General features: G+C 41.1%; 1 protein-coding gene across 1 annotated transcript in view; it reads left to right on the top strand.

The window, feature by feature from the left end:
* The window catches only part of TGFB2 (transforming growth factor beta 2), a 65,646-nt gene extending 47,905 nt beyond the window's left edge, over nt 1-17,741 (top strand). The window contains exons 3-7 of the mRNA XM_056357394.1: nt 8,631-8,763; nt 8,882-8,992; nt 11,331-11,505; nt 12,078-12,231; nt 14,147-17,741. Coding sequence (XP_056213369.1) covers nt 8,631-8,763; nt 8,882-8,992; nt 11,331-11,505; nt 12,078-12,231; nt 14,147-14,305 — 732 coding nt within the window. The 3' untranslated portion in view covers nt 14,306-17,741. The remainder of the gene's footprint in view (nt 1-8,630; nt 8,764-8,881; nt 8,993-11,330; nt 11,506-12,077; nt 12,232-14,146) is intronic.
* Nucleotides 17,742-18,319: the final 578 nt, after the last annotated feature.

The following is an 18,319-nucleotide window of genomic DNA, read 5'->3' as shown; positions in this document are numbered from 1 at the left end:
GGAAGTATTTATCGCTGTGTCATATTCACTGAGATTTGAGAGCTTGTCTCAGATGCAGCCACCTCTTGCCAGGAACAGAGCAGTTATTGAAGACGACTTGAAGAAGTATATAATATCCCTGTTCGCTACTGGCAGGAGCCAGTGTGTACTCCCAGCTCAACACTGCTGTGTGTAGAAATGTGGGGCACTGAGCTAACAGATTTGTTGAGGCTCTTGTTATAGGGATTGTAGGAATGCAGGACATGGGTCAGAAACCAGGCACTAGGTTTGGGTTCCTGCTTTTTGGGCTGCAGTCTGGTGGGGTAGCCAAGCCCACATTACACTGGGACATGGGCACGTTTCAAGCAAGCACTGCAGCGTGGTAGCTACTGGGCTGAGGAGTATCGGGTTGGCTTGCTGGCCTCGCACTAGGAAGCCCGTTGGATGAGGGGAAGGGAGTATTGCTGTTTTGAGAACATGTAGGAAACAACGTGAAGCTTTTTCAGGGAGAAGCCTGTATAAAGAATAGATGATGGAAGAAAATGGAGGAGGACAGAAGGTGGTTTGGGTGGAAGCCTGTAGGTGGTGGGAAGAGAAAACCACAAGAGAATCATGACTTACGGAAAACAATGCTGGCAAGAGGAAAGGAAGAAAGAGGAGTGCCTTGCAGAAGAAGACAGCATTTCGAAGAAGCAGTAAGTCAAAAAATTCAGATAGCAAAGAAAGTTGCATGACAACACGTTGCAGTACAATGCATGTGAACATGAGATATGGCTGTTAGGGACAGGACCGAGGAAGAGGAAGGGCTTGGGAGATCTGTCTGTAAAGAGGAGATGAATACAGGACTACTCTGCAGGATCTAGGGGATATGGCTAGAAGAACCCACTCTGTTTTTGTTGACTTTGGCTCCTCTTTGTTGATATTTTAATAAAACATAATGTGCCTCTGGCAAGTTAAAGCTAAATGCTAGATAAGTTTACAGGATTTTTTTGTTTTGCCTCATTTTATGTAAAATCTTTCTTTGGAGCTATCTTAAATTCTCCTAAACAGCAGGAAATTGCAGTCAGTATTTCAGAATCTTCCAGGAGGAGGACCCCAAACCCTCCGTTCTTGTTTATTGCTTATACAATGCAAAGTCTTCCTGCCTGCTTAAACGTAAGTCAGACTGAATGGCTTCAGGGCTGTATCCCCAGCTTACACTGCACATGTATCTTCAGTGGCAGGAGGAAGACCCTGCTTGGGGAACAAATGGAGAGGAAATCCTTTCTCAGGATCCATTCTCTTCCCAGAGCTCATCCCCTCACCACAGGGAGATGCAGTGAGTTAGTCACAGTGATTCCATTACACACTTGACTTCCCCTCCCTTTTTGACCTGTTTGAGCTGCTCATCTCTTTGCCCCCCTCACACTTCACCTTCTTTTACCTTTAAGTGAGTAGCAGCCAACACTGTAAGAGAATCCTACTGCAGCTGTAGCACATCCAGATATAAAAGGGGTTGGGTTATGCATGCAATATGTTCTTTTTATTTGCAAGTTTGCATGAAGAACGTGTCTGGCAAGTTCTGAGCAGATGGATCTGAGCTATGGGGTTTTTTTTAAACTTTGTCAAGTACTCCATACCTTTGTATTTTGGCAGGAACTCTCCATCTCATATACTAGTCTCTGAAGATTCTGCCTTCAGTTTGAGCCTGATTCAGAGACCTTTACAAGTAATGGAAAAGCTTCCATTGATAAGCAGGGGGGCTGTAAAGCCCTTTTTACTCCATAGCGCTGATGGCGCTGAATTGCTGTTTTGCAGAAGCAGTTACAAGAAAAGCTTGAAAATTCGCACAGAGAATTTTTGAAAAAATACAGAGTCAGTCTCCTGCACTAGTGGTGATAAGTAGCTAAAATTTTGATAAGTAGGAGATTCCCAATTATCTGGCAAAAGGTACTATACGGAGGCTTTGCACTTTACAACATATGTATAATGAGTAAGAAACTAGAGAGGTTTGCAACATAATTAAATGTTTGCTTATGCTTGTGTCCAAGATAGGATCAAAGACCTCAAACTCAACTGGGCAGTGAGAAAGGATTGAGAATTAGCACGGTCATTTTTTAACTTTAAGCTTCAGAAAGGGCTGGATGAAGTTCCTGAGAGCTGTCTGAGGAGACCTTTGAAATCTGGAAGCAGGCAGCGAGTGAATCTTTCAGTAGGGTGAATAGTACTTAAGAATTTGGAAAACACAAGCGGCTGCATGTGCAGCCCTTGGGAATCTGGTTATTCTTCTGCAGAGGGTTAGGCTGGAGTCCCCTACAGGTTTCTTCTGGTTCAGAAGAGGTTATTCTAAATGGCAGTTTCCAGCCATGACGTTGTGCATAGCTGAATTTATCTCTGCTCTGATGTTAACCGGCATTAGCACATCATTTACCACTGGATCTCATTGTTTGGACCTATTTACTTTGAGCTCACAAGTACATGTCAGGTTATTTCCATTATTTTAAAAGGCCCTTGAAGTACCAATGGAAACCATGGATAATGACTGATAAGTAAGAGGAAGATTAGTGAGCCTGCCAAGATGTAATACACAAGAACATCGCAGGAGTCTGAAGTGAGAGAGAAGAGAAGGGAAGGAAGGAAATTATCAGGGAGCCAACAGCATCTGGAGAGAGGAGATCAGGCAGTGCAGAATGAAAGGAGAGGAAAAACAGATTAATAGCAGGTTTTTACAAGATAATGCCATGTTTACTGCTATTCAGTGATTGCAGAAGTCATGCTGGCTGTCAGCAGTGACCATCCCAAGTTCCAGGGCAATGCAAGCAGGCAGAGTAGGTATTTTGAAGTGGCCGTATGATCTTACTACATTTTGAAAATTCATCAACTTGTTTTAAGAAACCGTAAGTCATCAAAAATATTTCATAACAGTTGGTGACCATAATTCTCAAACCCAGCTGTAAAATGCCCCTGTTATTGCTAAAGCTTGGCCTTTGATGTGTGTCTTAGGGTTTTCTTGGCGGCAGCAGATGTATGTCATTGATGCATCAGCCTGTGTATTGTCACTGCTGAACCACATTCAGTTTTTTGTTTGTTTGCTTGCTGGGGAGGTGATGAATTTATTAGCCAAAGCTATTTCACTGTAAATTATACTTAATTTTCCTATCCTTCTGCATTTGATTGTGGTAACTATAGAAGACTAAAAGTAGTTATTGGCCAGACCATCAAATCTGAAATAAACTAAACAAGTTGCTGTTCTGGAGCTCTAGTTTGAAAGAACCAGTGTGTCTTTCTGTCGTTTTTTTTTCCTTTTGAGTGCATAATGAGTCATGAAGATGGGCTGTTCTGGCATTTCCTCTCAGTGGTTATTGTATAGAATACATCCACTAATGTGTTCATTGGGTTATCCGCAGCTTTAGCTGCCTGTATATATCAGAATGGGAGTAGGCAAAGGAAAATCTGAGCAAAATAATTAAATTTCTATTAACAGAGTCTTGTGTTTTGGAGTATTTTTGGTTTTGTTTTATAATCAGTATAATTACACTGACACCAAATGCTGCTGCTCTGCTTACATCAGCCTCTGATATGCCCCATTTTTAAAAGAAGCCATATTTCTGATGATTTTGCAAACATTCTGCTTTGTTTGTTATGATGAATGGTAACAGTGTTCTCAGTGTACTTTACAGTTTATAAATACAGACTAAGGCAATCCTTGCCCTTATTTTTATACTCAGAACTGTGTGATGGTTACTTGAGGGTATTAGTGTGTGCCCATAAATAAACAGTATCATCCTCCAGTATTTTAATTAAGATTTCAGCTACTTGATACTTAAATTTAAAAAAAAAATGTATCAGATAATTCTCTCCAGCTGGTGTGAAAAGTAAGCATAGCAGGTGGCAGAAGTAATTTATAGAGATCAGTATTTTATGGAAACTCACTTGTCATTCTTCTAAAAGCAGTTTGTGACAAAACTAAAGCTTTCCACCACTGAACACCCTGGTCATGGTGATTTGGGATATGCTTCCAAGATAGCATCATGATCCAGCTTCCTCTAAGGGATGAGGAGGAGCGCAGACACATCCCTAGCAGCCGCGCAGAGGGTCTGCCTGTGAAGACTGAGCAGAATGCCTTTGCGGAACCAATGAAGAGTAGATTTCAACAGCATTTATAAAATACCAGAAATCTGGCAGGCCTGATGAGGGTGGCATGTGAGTGCTGTCATCACTGAGATCCCCAACTGGGCTTCCTAAACATGTGTAGCTGTACAAGCACGAGCAATGCTTTGTTTGCATCTGGCTGCTTCATGAGCCCTTTCCTGCGATTTAACTGCATTATTCGTATGTTCACATTTGTTTTGCCTTGATCTGCTGACAGTAGCTGCATGTATGTAATATCTAGAGGTCAGTCATGTGTATTTCTAAAATAATTTTTCCCCAGGTGTTTTTGAGAAGGATCAGAATAGGAAAAAAATTGATGAGAGGGGAAAGGTTAGCAGAGGCCTTAGAAAAAGATAACTAGAAGGCAGGGCTTAAGTGTGCAAGATACTTTATCAAGAAGAAATTAACAAGAATTTTGGCTATTTGATTTCCTGTGAAAGGGGAGAATCTCATACAAAAATAAGGTAGAACAAACCAAATTGTTCTTAATTTAAAGCATTGCTACTGAATGAAAATTACTCTGCATACTAGGCTAGAAGTATGCTGGATAACCTTTTGGTAACACTTCTACCTATTCAGCTCATCCCCACATAATGTGATCATATGCATATGTTCCCTGCATAATTCTTTATTAGAAAAGGCAGTATTGCTTTATCACTCTGTTGAAAGTGAGGCCAAAGAAACAGATATACCTGGAAGAACATCCCCATGTTCAGAAGCTGCAGAAGATTTGCACAACCTGAATTTTGAGTTTGTTGATTTTTTTTCGCTTGTGTGTGTGTGTGTGAGAAGGTGTGCACCCTTGCACCTGCACCCGTGAAGCCGTGCATCATCAGCTACTTGTGCACGCGGGTGTTTAAATTTGTTGCTTGTAAGTGAGGCAGGTGAGGTTGTGTGTGTGGAAACTCTGTCTCCTCTTTATGCAAGTGATTGAACCTGTCATCTATACATGCAGGTGGTGGTACACAGTACTGCCCCCACCCCAAAATCCCTACCCATCCACATCATGACCCACAGACATACCAAACTCTTTCTGCCTCTTAAAGAGGGAGTGTTTGGACATGATGCCAGAAGGAAATGAGAAAAGATTAAAGGGGAAGTTTAACTCAGTCTTCCTTCTCTCCTGTGTTTGTTTTGGGTTTCCCGCCACCCCCCACCCCACCCCGCCTTGTCTTCTATTAATATTTTCAGTGCACTGCAAACTTTTGCACACAGGCCTACTTGTTAGACCTTCATTTAGCTCCTGCAGATACAAGTTGTGCAGCAACATTTCTGGGAACAGTGTTTGATGTGGTTGCGATGGGTAAGCATAAAGGTAAGGCTGTGGTTATAGGCAAGGCAAAGCAATGTTTATAGGTAAAGGTAATATCTCTTCTAAGACAGATCAGTATAGTTGGAAGACGTAGACAAGCTTTCAAGCACAAAAGCTGCAAGGCATGGAACTTTTTTGCAACTAAACTGGTTGATCTAGTAGGAAGAAGGTATGGGAAATAGCAGAAGGGAAGTTTTTCAATGGGAATATAGGCTGGAGGGTGTATTGGAAGAAAAATGTGTGTTGCTGATAGGGAAGGCAAGACCAGAAATGTAGTGCAGAGTACAAAGAGGCAAACCAAAGAGGTAAAATGGCAGAGAAAACATAAATTGCTTATTCTCTGTAATAATTCCTAGAAGGCTTATATGAAGAACATTTTGTAGGTGTGAAAAATTCTAATAGATGCCTACAAATAGGCCATTTCATGTAGAGTGCAATGCTTCGGTGCAGATGGAAGCATAAAATGCAGTGTGGGAAAGGAAGCAAAGAGTCCTTCATCAGGTTATATTGTGGGAGAAAAGAGTCTGAGGATCCAGCCTAGGATTTTATCATCCATTAACTTTGCTCACTTGCAACAATGTGAAAGAAAAAGAAGAAAAAAATGGAAATGTTGAGTCTGGAAGATAATTCTTACCTACAAGCAATCAGGTTGTTAAGATCATACATCACCTTAACGCTATAAAGATACTTACAGTCAGGCCAGGAGAGGGAGACTGAAGCCAGGTGTGCTAATTTTACTAAGTATGGCACTCATCACACTTAACAGCCCTTTGTTTAAGAACGTCTAGTGCCTGTTTAGCCCATAATGTCAATTGTGGAAATTATGCCATATTTAGTTTGTGGCTTTTTGGTTCATTCTTTATAATTTTCTTACTGGACATGCAGCATAAACAACATGGAGAGAAGCCTTGCTTTCAGGTATCATAGATAGCGTAGTATGGATAATGTCTAGCTCTCTTAATCCACAGTGCCCATCCTGTCCCACAGTGTCCTGTGATTTTGAAGCCTGCAAACGCTTTTCTTGTCCTTCAGTTCATTGTTGAGGATGGTTGTTCTCTGTACCATCGGATATGTGCAGTGATGGTTTCTTGTACTTTTACGAATGCATTTTGTGCCGGATGCACACTGCCAGCCCTCGGCTTTGTCTTTTGGTAGCAATGGGATTGGGATAAAGACATCTTATTTTGGATACCAAGGCACAGCTGAGTCTTCAGAACGTATCTAAGACCAATTATAGTTAACATCAGGAGATTGCTTTTGGCACATTACTTACTTTTAGATCCTTACATCTCTGCCAAAACTGAGGTATGCAGTTTCTGGAGTCTTTGGAAAGATATGACTGTGCAGAAAGGAAGAGAAATGAGCCAAGTTCTTCTGTCCCATTTGCCTCACACACACACACCCCCCGCCCCAGCACATCTTTGCAGAATGACAGCTGCATTACATCCTCAGAAACACTTGAGTTGACCTGATAAAGACCAAAGGGAAGGCAAAGTTATATTTGTACTTCTCTGGGACTTTCCCAGCATTGATTACTGATTCTCTCATCCCTCTGGCACTTCAGAGCAATGGTAGTCCCCTTGCTGCTGCCAGACTCTCTGTAAACAGTTGTTCAAACACTTTGAAGGTTGCCTCATAAAAAGGAGTCCCAATGTTCAATGTTTCAGTGACCTCAGCTTCTACTGGAGAACTCGGCATCGCCTACTAGGGGCACTTAGCAATTTTCTGGACTTGAACCAACACCTCGTGTCTTGTTGCTAAATGTGTTGATCAGAAAGAAGGCAAAGAGCTTGTCATGGTGCTGTTCTTCTCATAAGGCAAATGTTACTGTGGGAACTGCACTGCTGGCCTTTGAGAGGTCCAGCACTCCCTTGAAATAAAGAGGGAAATTCTACACGTAGTGCAGATTCTGGCCTTTTCAAGCCTGCTTTTCTGTTTAATTATAGAAAGCCTAATTTTATCATGATGACATAATTTCACACCTCTTTTGAAATATTTTTCTTTACATGTATTATGCAGTTTCACCATTATTTTATTCCAGCAGCGTTTGCTAGATGTCAGGTTGGTGTGGGCTGAGAAAATAGGAGGAAACAATGAGACATTGTCAGTTTTTCATTTGGAGGTGGACTTGGGTGGTTAAAAAGAGGAAGAACCCAAAACAATATATGAGGTTGCGCAGCTGGCTTGCCAGAATTTACGAAGTGATGTTATCGTGTGGTATCTTGCTTGGAGTTGACTTAATGTTGCATGGCATTCCAGCTTCCTGCATCACAAAACTATCAACAGGGTAATAACCAGGAAACCAGAAACTTGTTAGTAGCCAAAAGTCCAGTTGATTTCATCCTGCTAGAGTTAAGGTAATTAATAGCAGGCTCTGTATGTATGTGGGAAGGCACTGGCTGAATTGTTTAGATAGGAGGAAGACTGTGGGCTCCTGAAATTCTAGGCATGCAGTGCTCTGTCTTCAAAGGGAGGGGCTGCATTTCTTTTGTACAGGTATTTTTTTATTGCACGCTCAGTGGCAAGCTTTGCTGAAACTTTTGACACAAATCCAAATACAGCTGGCATCAGAGTTTGGATGGAAGCAGCATTACCTGTTGCACAAATCCATGTGTGGCCACCATTCACACCAGGCTGCCTCTGCACGCCCCCAGGTTACCTGTATGGACAATAACTTTTTTTCTGTTTAATGTATGACTAGTACCTGAAGTCAGAGGGAGGGCTGGAAGCATGGATAAGGCAATACCATACAGATTAGTTTGTGGGGGGCAATATAATATCTTCAGTGTACAGACTACATTGTACAGGCTTTACTTTAGCATCCGTTACTATGCTCTAACCGGTGTATTACTGAAGAAGGTAAAGTAACCTCCTTTGATGTTCCAGTTACTATGATCTCTTGACCACTTGTGTTGCAGGACAAGTTTTCAGGGCAGTTTTTCTGTGTGATTTCTCTTAGGAAGGAGTATGTGATGGCTTGTTTTGCTTGGAAGTGTAAGCTGTTTTCATTAGGGTGTTTCTATATCACCTTCCTCTCCCCACACACCCTAAGAAAATTCTTTCTGAAAATGTGCCTGAATGTACATCTGCTACATAGAGATTTGAGCTGTAATAGTTTCTTGTGCTATTTATAATGTTGGTGGCCCATTTTAATAAAAAAACAGGTAAATGTTAACCTGTAGGCAATCGTATTTGTCATTTATTGCAGGTTCTAAAATCTAAAGAATTATCATCACCAGGACAGCGCTACATCGACAGCAAAGTAGTTAAAACACGAGCTGAAGGAGAATGGTTGTCTTTTGATGTCACTGAGGCTGTACATGAGTGGCTCCATCACAGAGGTGACAACAAGTGCTCTTTGCCTTCACTCCTGCCCCAACTACTCCTCCATTAACTCAGCAGTATTTCAGGGTCATTCAATATGTAAAAACCAACTCCACTTACTTTTATGTTTTGCAGATAGGAACCTTGGATTTAAGATAAGCTTACATTGTCCATGCTGCACCTTCGTGCCATCCAATAATTACATAATCCCAAATAAAAGTGAGGAGCTTGAAGCAAGATTTGCAGGTAATGAAATGAAAAAAAATCTTTTAAAATGTTGTGGTACTTACTGATTGAGAAGGGAAATAAAGAGCCATTACTGCCTCTCTAAATGGCATTCAGCTGACTGAAAACGTGCTCATTTGAGAATCTTAATTCTCAGCTGATAGGAAATGGTGTTGAAGGCACAAGGGTAAAACTGTATCAGCTGAACTATTCTAAAACCAGATGGCATGAATAAGCCATCTCATTCCATGCATGCAGCTTTGATGTCCTGAAGTGTCTGCATGCTCACTAGATAGATACACCGTTTTGGACGTAGGGAAGACTGTGCACAGTAGACCATCCACTGTTCGATAGTCATGAGAAAACTTGCTGAATATTTTCAAAATAAACCCTTTGACTGCTGTCCATCCTAGCACTGTTAATGGTTCAGGCTTAGTAGAGAAGGCTACTGCCGGAAGGTAGAATTAGGATGGTGTTTGGCACGCATGTAAACAGCTTGCAATAGGTACATGTGTGAGCATGGCGTGTTTTATGAGTGTCAAACAATACTTATTGTGGCAAATTTCCAAAGTATAGGTAGGGCAACAGCTTCTTTGCTTACAGAAGCACCTTCCTTTGTCCTCACAGAGTGTAGAGGGTTCCAGTCTTTGTAAGTACCTGCAGGTGTACTTCCAGCTCTGCAGGCACACTAAATATCTCCAGCTACCCTCCACCACCCCGCCCCTTTTTTCTGGTCATATTAGTAATATTTTAAATTACTCTGAGCAATGGCATTGGTTGCTTTGTGAAGAACTGCACAACAGGTGCCAGACTTGTATAAATGTCCTACAGTGTTCTACTGCCAATACGTTGCGGGTTGAAGAAACAGCAATGGTGTATCTGTCTGTGTGCTTCTACTTCCAGCAGTGGAGGTCTGATTCTTAGGTGAAATCAACAGAACTGCATTAGTTAACACTGATTATCTCTATATATCTAGATTGGCACATAGAATTTTTTTGTAATGTATTTGTATATTAGTTACACAAGGTATTTTTAATGCTGACAGCTTGGTAAAAACTTAAAAATTGCATTGAGTGAGCATTAAGAAACAAACAACAATGTGTAGTTATGGATGTAGGTGCTTCTTATGGACAGCAGACAAGGTAACATAGAGTAAATACGTGAAGGTCACATAAGCTCCCTTGTGTTTCTAAGCCATTACAATTTCAATTTCAAAAAGGGAAATGCTATTTAATTGACTGTGCTATAGTTATCATCTATCAGTACATATAAAACTATGGCTGTATTAGAACCAACCCAAATTCTTTTCTCATTTATTAAAGTATATCATGGTTTGCTTCATTTGCTTTCCAAGGATTTGGCTATATTCCTTGTCAAGTATTAAGTTTTTCTAACCATTGTTTCACTGTGTTGGAATTTTTTCTCTGAGTAAATACATGTGCTGTACATATGAATAAAGCCATTGTGTGTATTTAAAAAATCATTAGTATGATATTTGGTTGCTGTAATTGCAAATGCTGCAAAAAGAAAAGTGTTACCTTTTCCTCTTTAGATAATATTACCTGGTTCAGGAGGTTAATTTTCAAAAAGGTATTAACAACAGGCATAACATGAGCTGTTTGGACTCCTAGGAAAGGCTAATACCTTGAGTCTCTTGCTTCTGCTATTGCCATGATAAGAAGTTAGCAAGGCAGGTAGTGTTTCAAGGGAAAATACAAAGTGTGAGGTCATGGACTGCCACTTCAAGAAGAAATATTTTGATCAATGTCCTTGCCGTGCCTATACAAAAGAAGGGGTAGAATAAGTGACTTTCTGGGAAAAAAACAGCAGATCTAAATAAACTGGCAACGGGAGACAGAATTTACAAGCATTAGAAAGAGGTAAATGTGATAGAGAAAACTAATGGCATAGAGGTAAGCAGTGGGAAATGCAGGTGAAGTATCCAGGATAGCTTTAATGGTGTTACAAGGTTTTAAAAGGTACGTAGCTGTTACAAGATGGGAATGCTACCCTAAGTGAAATGACAAAAGCATCACTGCTTGGGGCATTTGAAACTAAGCAAGGCAGATGCAGTGACTGAAGAAATCTTGTTCTGTTACTTATTTCTACAGTTCTGGTAAATGTGCTGAAATGCCATTAAATGGCTGTGAATGTGGGAGGGCTAATACAATATGTAACGTGAGAACTGTGAATTTCGTAGGGATCTTGGGTTGAAATTTGCCCCCACTTCCCCAGTAAACATGCTCAGCTGACACCATCATTGCCCAGTTTCTGAGAGAATTTTTTTTAAAAACATGGTTTATTTAATTTGTGAAGAAAAAGCAACACAATGTTTATCACCAAAATGTATTTTTTAAAGGTATTGATGACTACACATATTCCAGTGGTGATGTGAAAGCTTTAAAGTCCAATAGGAAAAAATACAGTGGGAAGACCCCACATCTTCTGCTAATGTTATTACCCTCCTACAGACTTGAGTCGCAACAGCCCAGTCGGCGGAAGAAGCGTGCTCTAGATGCTGCCTATTGTTTTAGGTAACTATGCATCCGTATTCAGTATACTTACGCAGTAGTACCAGCCTGTGAGGTGTAATGCAGTTGCTTATCCTGTTTCTTAACAGTTGGCATTTGTACAGAGCATGGACCCTCATTTGTAGACCTACAGGGTCTGTGTGCAAAGAGTATCTGCCCAGCAGTCTCCAGTCCCACAGAGACGGTGGCAGATGAGGAAGATTGTGGCCTTAGAAAGCAGAAGCCGAGTTCCATCTGGGATGATTCCCAGACCCATCAGCCCCATAATTACAGCCAAATTACCACTTCCACTGTGCTCACCTATTCAGAGAGGGCACTCAGTAGGACCTGGAGAAAAATACTAGCCCTTCAGGGAAACCGTTAGCTTTTTCTGTATAAGCAAGTCTTGCCATGTTTAAGCATCTGAGTTCAGGTGCAGTATAAACTACTGTCAATGTAATTTTTTTTGTAAAATTTTTGGGACTTGGATTTGCCTGCCTGTAAAGCATCATTCAGAGAGCAAGCAACCGGATTATTTTTATTCCCTGTGTTGCCTTTCTTATGACCGATGTGTTTGTCTGTATTTTATTTCCCAGGAACGTGCAGGATAATTGCTGTTTGCGTCCACTTTATATTGACTTCAAGAGGGATCTTGGCTGGAAATGGATTCATGAACCTAAAGGATATCATGCTAATTTCTGTGCAGGAGCCTGCCCATATTTATGGAGTTCAGATACTCAGCACAGCAGAGTAAGTAATGATTTTGCTAATTTTCAGCTCTTATTTTATAACTGCAGGGTGAAATACGTTTCTAGGACTGACATCGGCACTAACTCCCAGAGCTTGTATTTGTTATCTCAGTAACTAAGGATGATGAAATGTGGCCTTATAGCGGGAGTTGCTTGTGGCCTCAAGCTAGTAGTGTTGAAGCAGTAGGAATGCATTGGCCCAGAGCTGTTGGTTTTTCTAATGTGTTCATTGATATGACATTCAGGTGGATTGAATGCTCTTTGCATGAACTTGGTGTAGCTTTGCGAAGCTCCATGGGAAGGTACCTTTCATTACAGAGCATGAGTAGAAGATGGCGCGATGCGTTGGGTCAGCAAGGGGACTGAGGGAGGCACTATCAGAGTAATGAAACGGCTGAGTTGTACCACCTGATTATCACCTGCCATTTTTCATTTTTCATTGTTACTGATATGCTGCCGTGGTGAATTTCATGAAAATGTACTGATAGATGCGCTTCTTTTACTTCAAAAGATGTACTAATTCTCGTACTTTGAAAATTTATATGCGAAGGAGGAACCTTGTGTCTGGGATGCTGAAGAATTGATAGTCGTTTGAGATGGGACTTTTTATTTCAGTGATTAGATGTGGTATTTTAGCCAACTGCCTCAGGATGAGCACTATTCTGCTGTGAGGTGCTTATTTCTCTCAACTGTCAATAAAGGTGTCTAGACAGTAAATGCAAGAGGCAGGCGTTTGCATCGCAGTTGTCATAAAATAAGAATTTCACCCTCAGGTCCATACTAAGAATGACGACTCCCTTTTTTGAAACCTCCCTTAAAATACCAGATCAATGTCAGCCAGCAGGGAGAACTCTTCATGTCCAAGGGGCAGCTTGCCTTCCCTTTGGTCTGTAAAGCCATGATAGTATGCACTTCCTGAATTTACAGACCCATGTATAGGTGTCCTTTGTGGCTGTCACTGGCTGTGGCATTGTACTATTAGCAATGTCAACAGGCAGAGGTATAAATAAGGTAAGTAAGTTTCCGTGCTGGTGTGGAGTAGTAGTGTACACATTTTGGAGCAGCACTTGTTTTTAAAGGAAAGAGGAAGAATAACTGTCATGGTCACAAATATGTGGTTTGGATAGTTGCCCAAGGAGTCAGAAGTTGCTTAATAAAGTAGTTAGTGTTGCTGTCCTGAACAGATCTTCTGTCTCTCTAAGCTGTAAATGTGTTGAAGTTCTAGGAAAAGGTCACTTGGTGTTTGGCTAACACATTAATGGCATCCTCAGAAATACCTGTGCACCATCAGTGGGTAACCCTACATATTTCCCTTGCAGAGAACCATGCATAGTAATCCAAAGTGACATAAAGCACCAGCGCTGCTAACTTCACCACAGCTGATTCTCAACAGGAGTAACTGCAGCTTGAGTCCTGGTGCTTGCAGGGTGGCATTAATGGACTTAGTAAAATGTAGCCAGAGAGGCAAAGCAGAGGAGTGCTTATGCTCTGAAGGGCTCTCTTCTGCCTTTGGCACTCTTGTAAGGGCAAAATCGTGTAACAGCGAATGGCAATCTGAAGACACAGATAAAAACCTTCCAGTTTCTTCTTTCCATATCAGTACGGGGGGTGTGTGTGGGGGTGTGTGTGTGTGTTGATTCAAAGGGCTACACTTTCAAGGCAGGCTCCAGGCATGTACCTGTTTTGAGGTTTAAGACTGTATGGCTAAAACCTTAGGAAATGCAGGCAGATGATGTCACCAGATTGAACTGGAGAAGCATAAAGAACACTAAAATGCAGGAATCTTCATGCTGCTTTCAGTGGGCTTTCTCTCAGGCGCTGTGGGAGGAAGCGATGCAGAAAGGAGTTTGCTCTGCAGTGGCAGGAAGGCAGAGGTAGCTGTCTTAATCTGTCGGTTTTCCCCTTTCTCTTTCTAGGTACTCAGCTTGTATAACACCATAAATCCAGAAGCTTCTGCCTCTCCATGCTGCGTGTCCCAGGATTTGGAGCCCCTCACAATCCTCTACTACATTGGCAAAACACCCAAAATTGAACAGCTGTCCAACATGATTGTAAAGTCTTGCAAGTGCAGCTAAAGGATACCCCTGAAAAGCGTGGTGTGTGTATATTAAAAAAAATTACCAAGGAAAAAAAGAAAGAGAGAGCGAAAAGGAAAGAAAGATAAATGAAAACCCAGGTTCATCAGTGTTAAAAGAAAAAAAAAAGAAGAAAAAAAAAAGCGGTACTAGTCTGAACTGTTTGAAAGTTTGTTTTGTTTTTTTTTTTTTTAAACTGGCATCTGAAGCAAAACATTGAAGGCCTTTATCCTACATTTCACCTACACATAGTGTGAGATAGACAAGAAGCAAAGTTAAAGAAAAAAGAAACCTTTTAAAAAATAAACACTGGAAGAAATTTGTTAGTGTTACTATGTGAAAGGAAAAAAACAGGAAAATCCCATGAAGTGGAGTTGCTGTATCTGTCCCGTGCCTTACTTGATCTCTCTGTATTGTTACGCAATAGGCATCCTACCCGCTCCTCTTAGTTGTAGAGTTAACAGTGCATTATTTATTTGTGTGTAAAAACTATCAAATGAACATTTCCGTATCGCCATTGGAAAAAAGAAAACCAACCAATGTGGACAAAGTTGAGACCAAATAAGCTGCCAGAAATACCTGTAAAGCCTAAAGGAACACAAGCTCAAAAGAATCAGAAAAGTAATGGTTAGTTTAGTTCAATTAAAATAGAAATCAGTTACTATGTTATTGAGAAATTCTGCCTTTAAAATACCTTATTTTTCATGCCAGCTGCCTAGAGAGGCTTCTTGTAAGGTCTCAAACCCTTGTTTTAAATACTGAATAATTTACTAATAAAGGACACTCTGTTTCAGTCTCAAAGACAAGTCTATAAGATTTTTTTTTTTTTTTTACTGTAAATGATTTAAAATGTCAGTTTAGTAAACCAGTGAAATATTTAACATGTACTGGTCTAATCTTCAGACCTTAATATGTTGCTGTATAGCTATGCTATGGGATTTTTTTGTTCTTTTGGTATATGTAACCATACCTAGAGTATTACAATAGGTGGGTAGTAAAAGCCAGCTTAATTGGAAACATATCTGTAGATCTCTATTTGTAAACTATTAAAAAATTAAGTACTTTATATGTAATGTGTAAATTTTCACCATATTTTTGTACTCTGTAATACTGTCAGCTCTCCTGAGTTTGAATTTGAATTTGGGGCTCTTTTTGATCACTCAGAATCATGTGTTTCCCTCTAGCTGGCCAGTATGAGTAGAGTCCCTATATTTTGACTTGCACTACAAATACATGTTTTATAATAATTGCTATACATGTGCTTTGTATATTGTTCAACATTATGACATAAGCTACCTGACCATTTGTTTTTCTGTTTTATAAAAAAGATGGATTAAAGCGATCTCTCCCCTCCGCTCCTCCCCTCCTTCCTCGGTTGTCCCCGTTTGTAATGCTTGAGCCGTGATGCGGTTCAGATTCCTAGATCTTTTTATTTCCTTTCGGCTATAGACATTCAAACAGATGGGCAGGGAGCAAGGTCTTGCAAGAAGAGATGTCCCAGCCTGGCTGAGGCGAGGCAAACCCTTGCAGAGAATGACATTCACCACTGTGCAGAAGGCTGGTAGGAAGCGTCTGCCGCAGCAGTGCCCCGAATGGGGGGCGAGCAGGATCGGTTTGCAGTCAGAGGCTGTGCGTTGGCCTCGCGTGCAGTGGGGACTTGGCCCCCAGTTAGTCTGTGGGACCGATCCTGATCCTACTGCAGGTAACAGAGGTTTGCCTTCATCTTCTGCAGCGGCGCGGCAGGCCCCTTTATGCTATTGATGTGTGTGTAAGGATTTGCAGGATCAGACCCTTGATTTTTGCGAGTTTGCCAATTTTTTTTCTGATTGAGTTCACCTTAAAGCTTCTTTTAGAAAAGGAAAAAAAAAAAAAAAAGAACACGGAGTTCCTAGGATTTTGTTGGTGTTACACATGTTTAAATATTGTAGAGGGAGTAAAAAAAAAAAAAATCCACATCATAATACTCCATTTTAAAAAAGCCCCAACCTAAATCAGCAAAAAAACCATGAAGAAGGTGCATTCAGTTTATTTCACATGATGAATGGTTTTGCACAGCAAAGCTGGAAAACTGTTAGAAACATACTACTTTGGATGAGAAGGACATTTTCTGTCACTGACCCAAGCGCTGTCGGGAGGACGCTCCTGAGCTTGATGTTGTCATTAAGAAGTGCAATTTCTTTGGCTTCGGCAGAACACTGATGCAAAATTGAAGTACTGCAGCGACTGGCACACGCAGCTCCTCGGGACTTCGGTAGAGCCTGTACTTATTGCCTAGATGGAAACGTAGCCCCACAGATGATCTAATCCCACCCGCTGACTCAGCGCAGAGGAGGAGGTATGTTAGACTTCTGATTTATTTAGTGAGTTGAGATGAACAAGTGAAAAATCTGTCCTGCTAACACTTGCTTGAGCCAGACTTACTCCAGTGAGAAGATGCACTGAACTCAGTGAAACTCCTCAGGGTAGTAAATACTCTGGATTTTGCTGTATACTGCAGCAAAATTAGTTTTATCAGGTTCAGTATGAGAACGGTATTTTTGTTGGACAGGAAAGGAGGCAAGGATGAACACATTTTACAAAAATTAAAAGATGTTTTTGCAATTCTCTGCTGTGGGAGTGCACCTCAAAACCAGTTTTGAAGCTTTGAAAAAGTGGAATAGGAGACAGCATAGTTGTCCAACTATACTGACTATGTGATGGACGCAGCTGAAAATTTTGGTTTGGGTTTGGAGTTCTTCTCTAAATTTAAGTATAAAACCTTATTTCTGTAAGTCTTTACCCAAAGACTGAATATTTTTTTTTTTTACCTTTTTTTTTTACTTTTTTTTTTTCCTCAAAATGCACTGATAGTATTTGAAATGCTCTATTATAAAGCTCCTACAAGTTTTTTTGTTTTGGTTTTTTTTTTGTTGTTGTTTTTTTGTTTATTAGGCATGTATTTCCCTTTTAATTACCAAGGATGTTGGGCTTGATCCTACAATGTGCAGAACTCATGGGTGAAATTCCCCTCTACAGAGTGGGGTCCTAAGCACCGCTCAGGTCTGATGTAAATCCCCCTTGAATGATGTTCAGGTGGGTCTGCAACAGCTCAAGGACTTTGAGCTAGAGGCCTTGTCATGAGGCAGTAATTGCCACTGTCTGAGCAAAGTCCCTGAGAACTGGTGGGAAATGTTCAGCACCTTGAAAGATCAGACCCAAGGGGTTGACGGGGGCTGAGGGGGAATCTTAGCACTTAGCTGGGTGGGGTAGGACAGCATTTTTTATGTGTCTAGCATTGATACAATTCTATGGTTGGCATGGTTTAAAGGAGAAAAAAAAAAAAAGGAACTTAAAAGGACAGCTGTGTTGTACTTTGGTGATCGATTACTCTGTATTTTAACACATTGTATGTCTGTTTTTGTGGTGCTCTAGTGGTAAATAAATTATTTCAATTATATGCTGGTGTTGCTTTCATATGGCAGCGTTCGTCTGGCATAGGCGATTCCTCAGCTCTGGCTCGGTTTAATCCCTGCAAGGCTTGGTTAGGTGTTTGATTGTAGTGTCTGTGACCCCGACACAGTCCAGCACAGCCTGAGGTGAAGAACAACCATGCAGGGTGAGTGTGAATCACGTCTGCTCTGAAGATTGCTTTCCCCTCTTGCCACCGCAGTATATGTCTTGGTTTGTAGACAAGAAGTGGCTTCTGGTTGACTGCTCGGAGCAGCAGTGCTGTCCCATGTACAGGACAGGTACTGGCCTGGGCAGCAGCGATGGTACCCCACAGCCTCACTGTGCCAGACCCTTCACCAGAACCATGCCCTGCCAGTCCTGTGACTGCAGGCATCAGTTTTGGGGGCTTTCCTCACTGCTTGAGGTTCTTAAAGTAGTTTCTTCCTCATTTCTGTAGTGCCGTGGGAGGTGAGAAGGCGATCTGTTGCATGATGCCCGTACACTAAATGATCCCACACCACTGCGTCCTTCAGTAGAGCTCAGCGAAACTTCTGGGTTTCTATGGGGTACCAAATAGTGTACAAT

This window comes from Falco biarmicus, chromosome 12 (assembly GCF_023638135.1).
Source record: "Falco biarmicus isolate bFalBia1 chromosome 12, bFalBia1.pri, whole genome shotgun sequence".
Taxonomy (NCBI): domain Eukaryota; kingdom Metazoa; phylum Chordata; class Aves; order Falconiformes; family Falconidae; genus Falco; species Falco biarmicus.
Note: the sequence above shows the minus strand (reverse complement) of the source record. Positions and strands in the feature narration are given on the sequence as shown.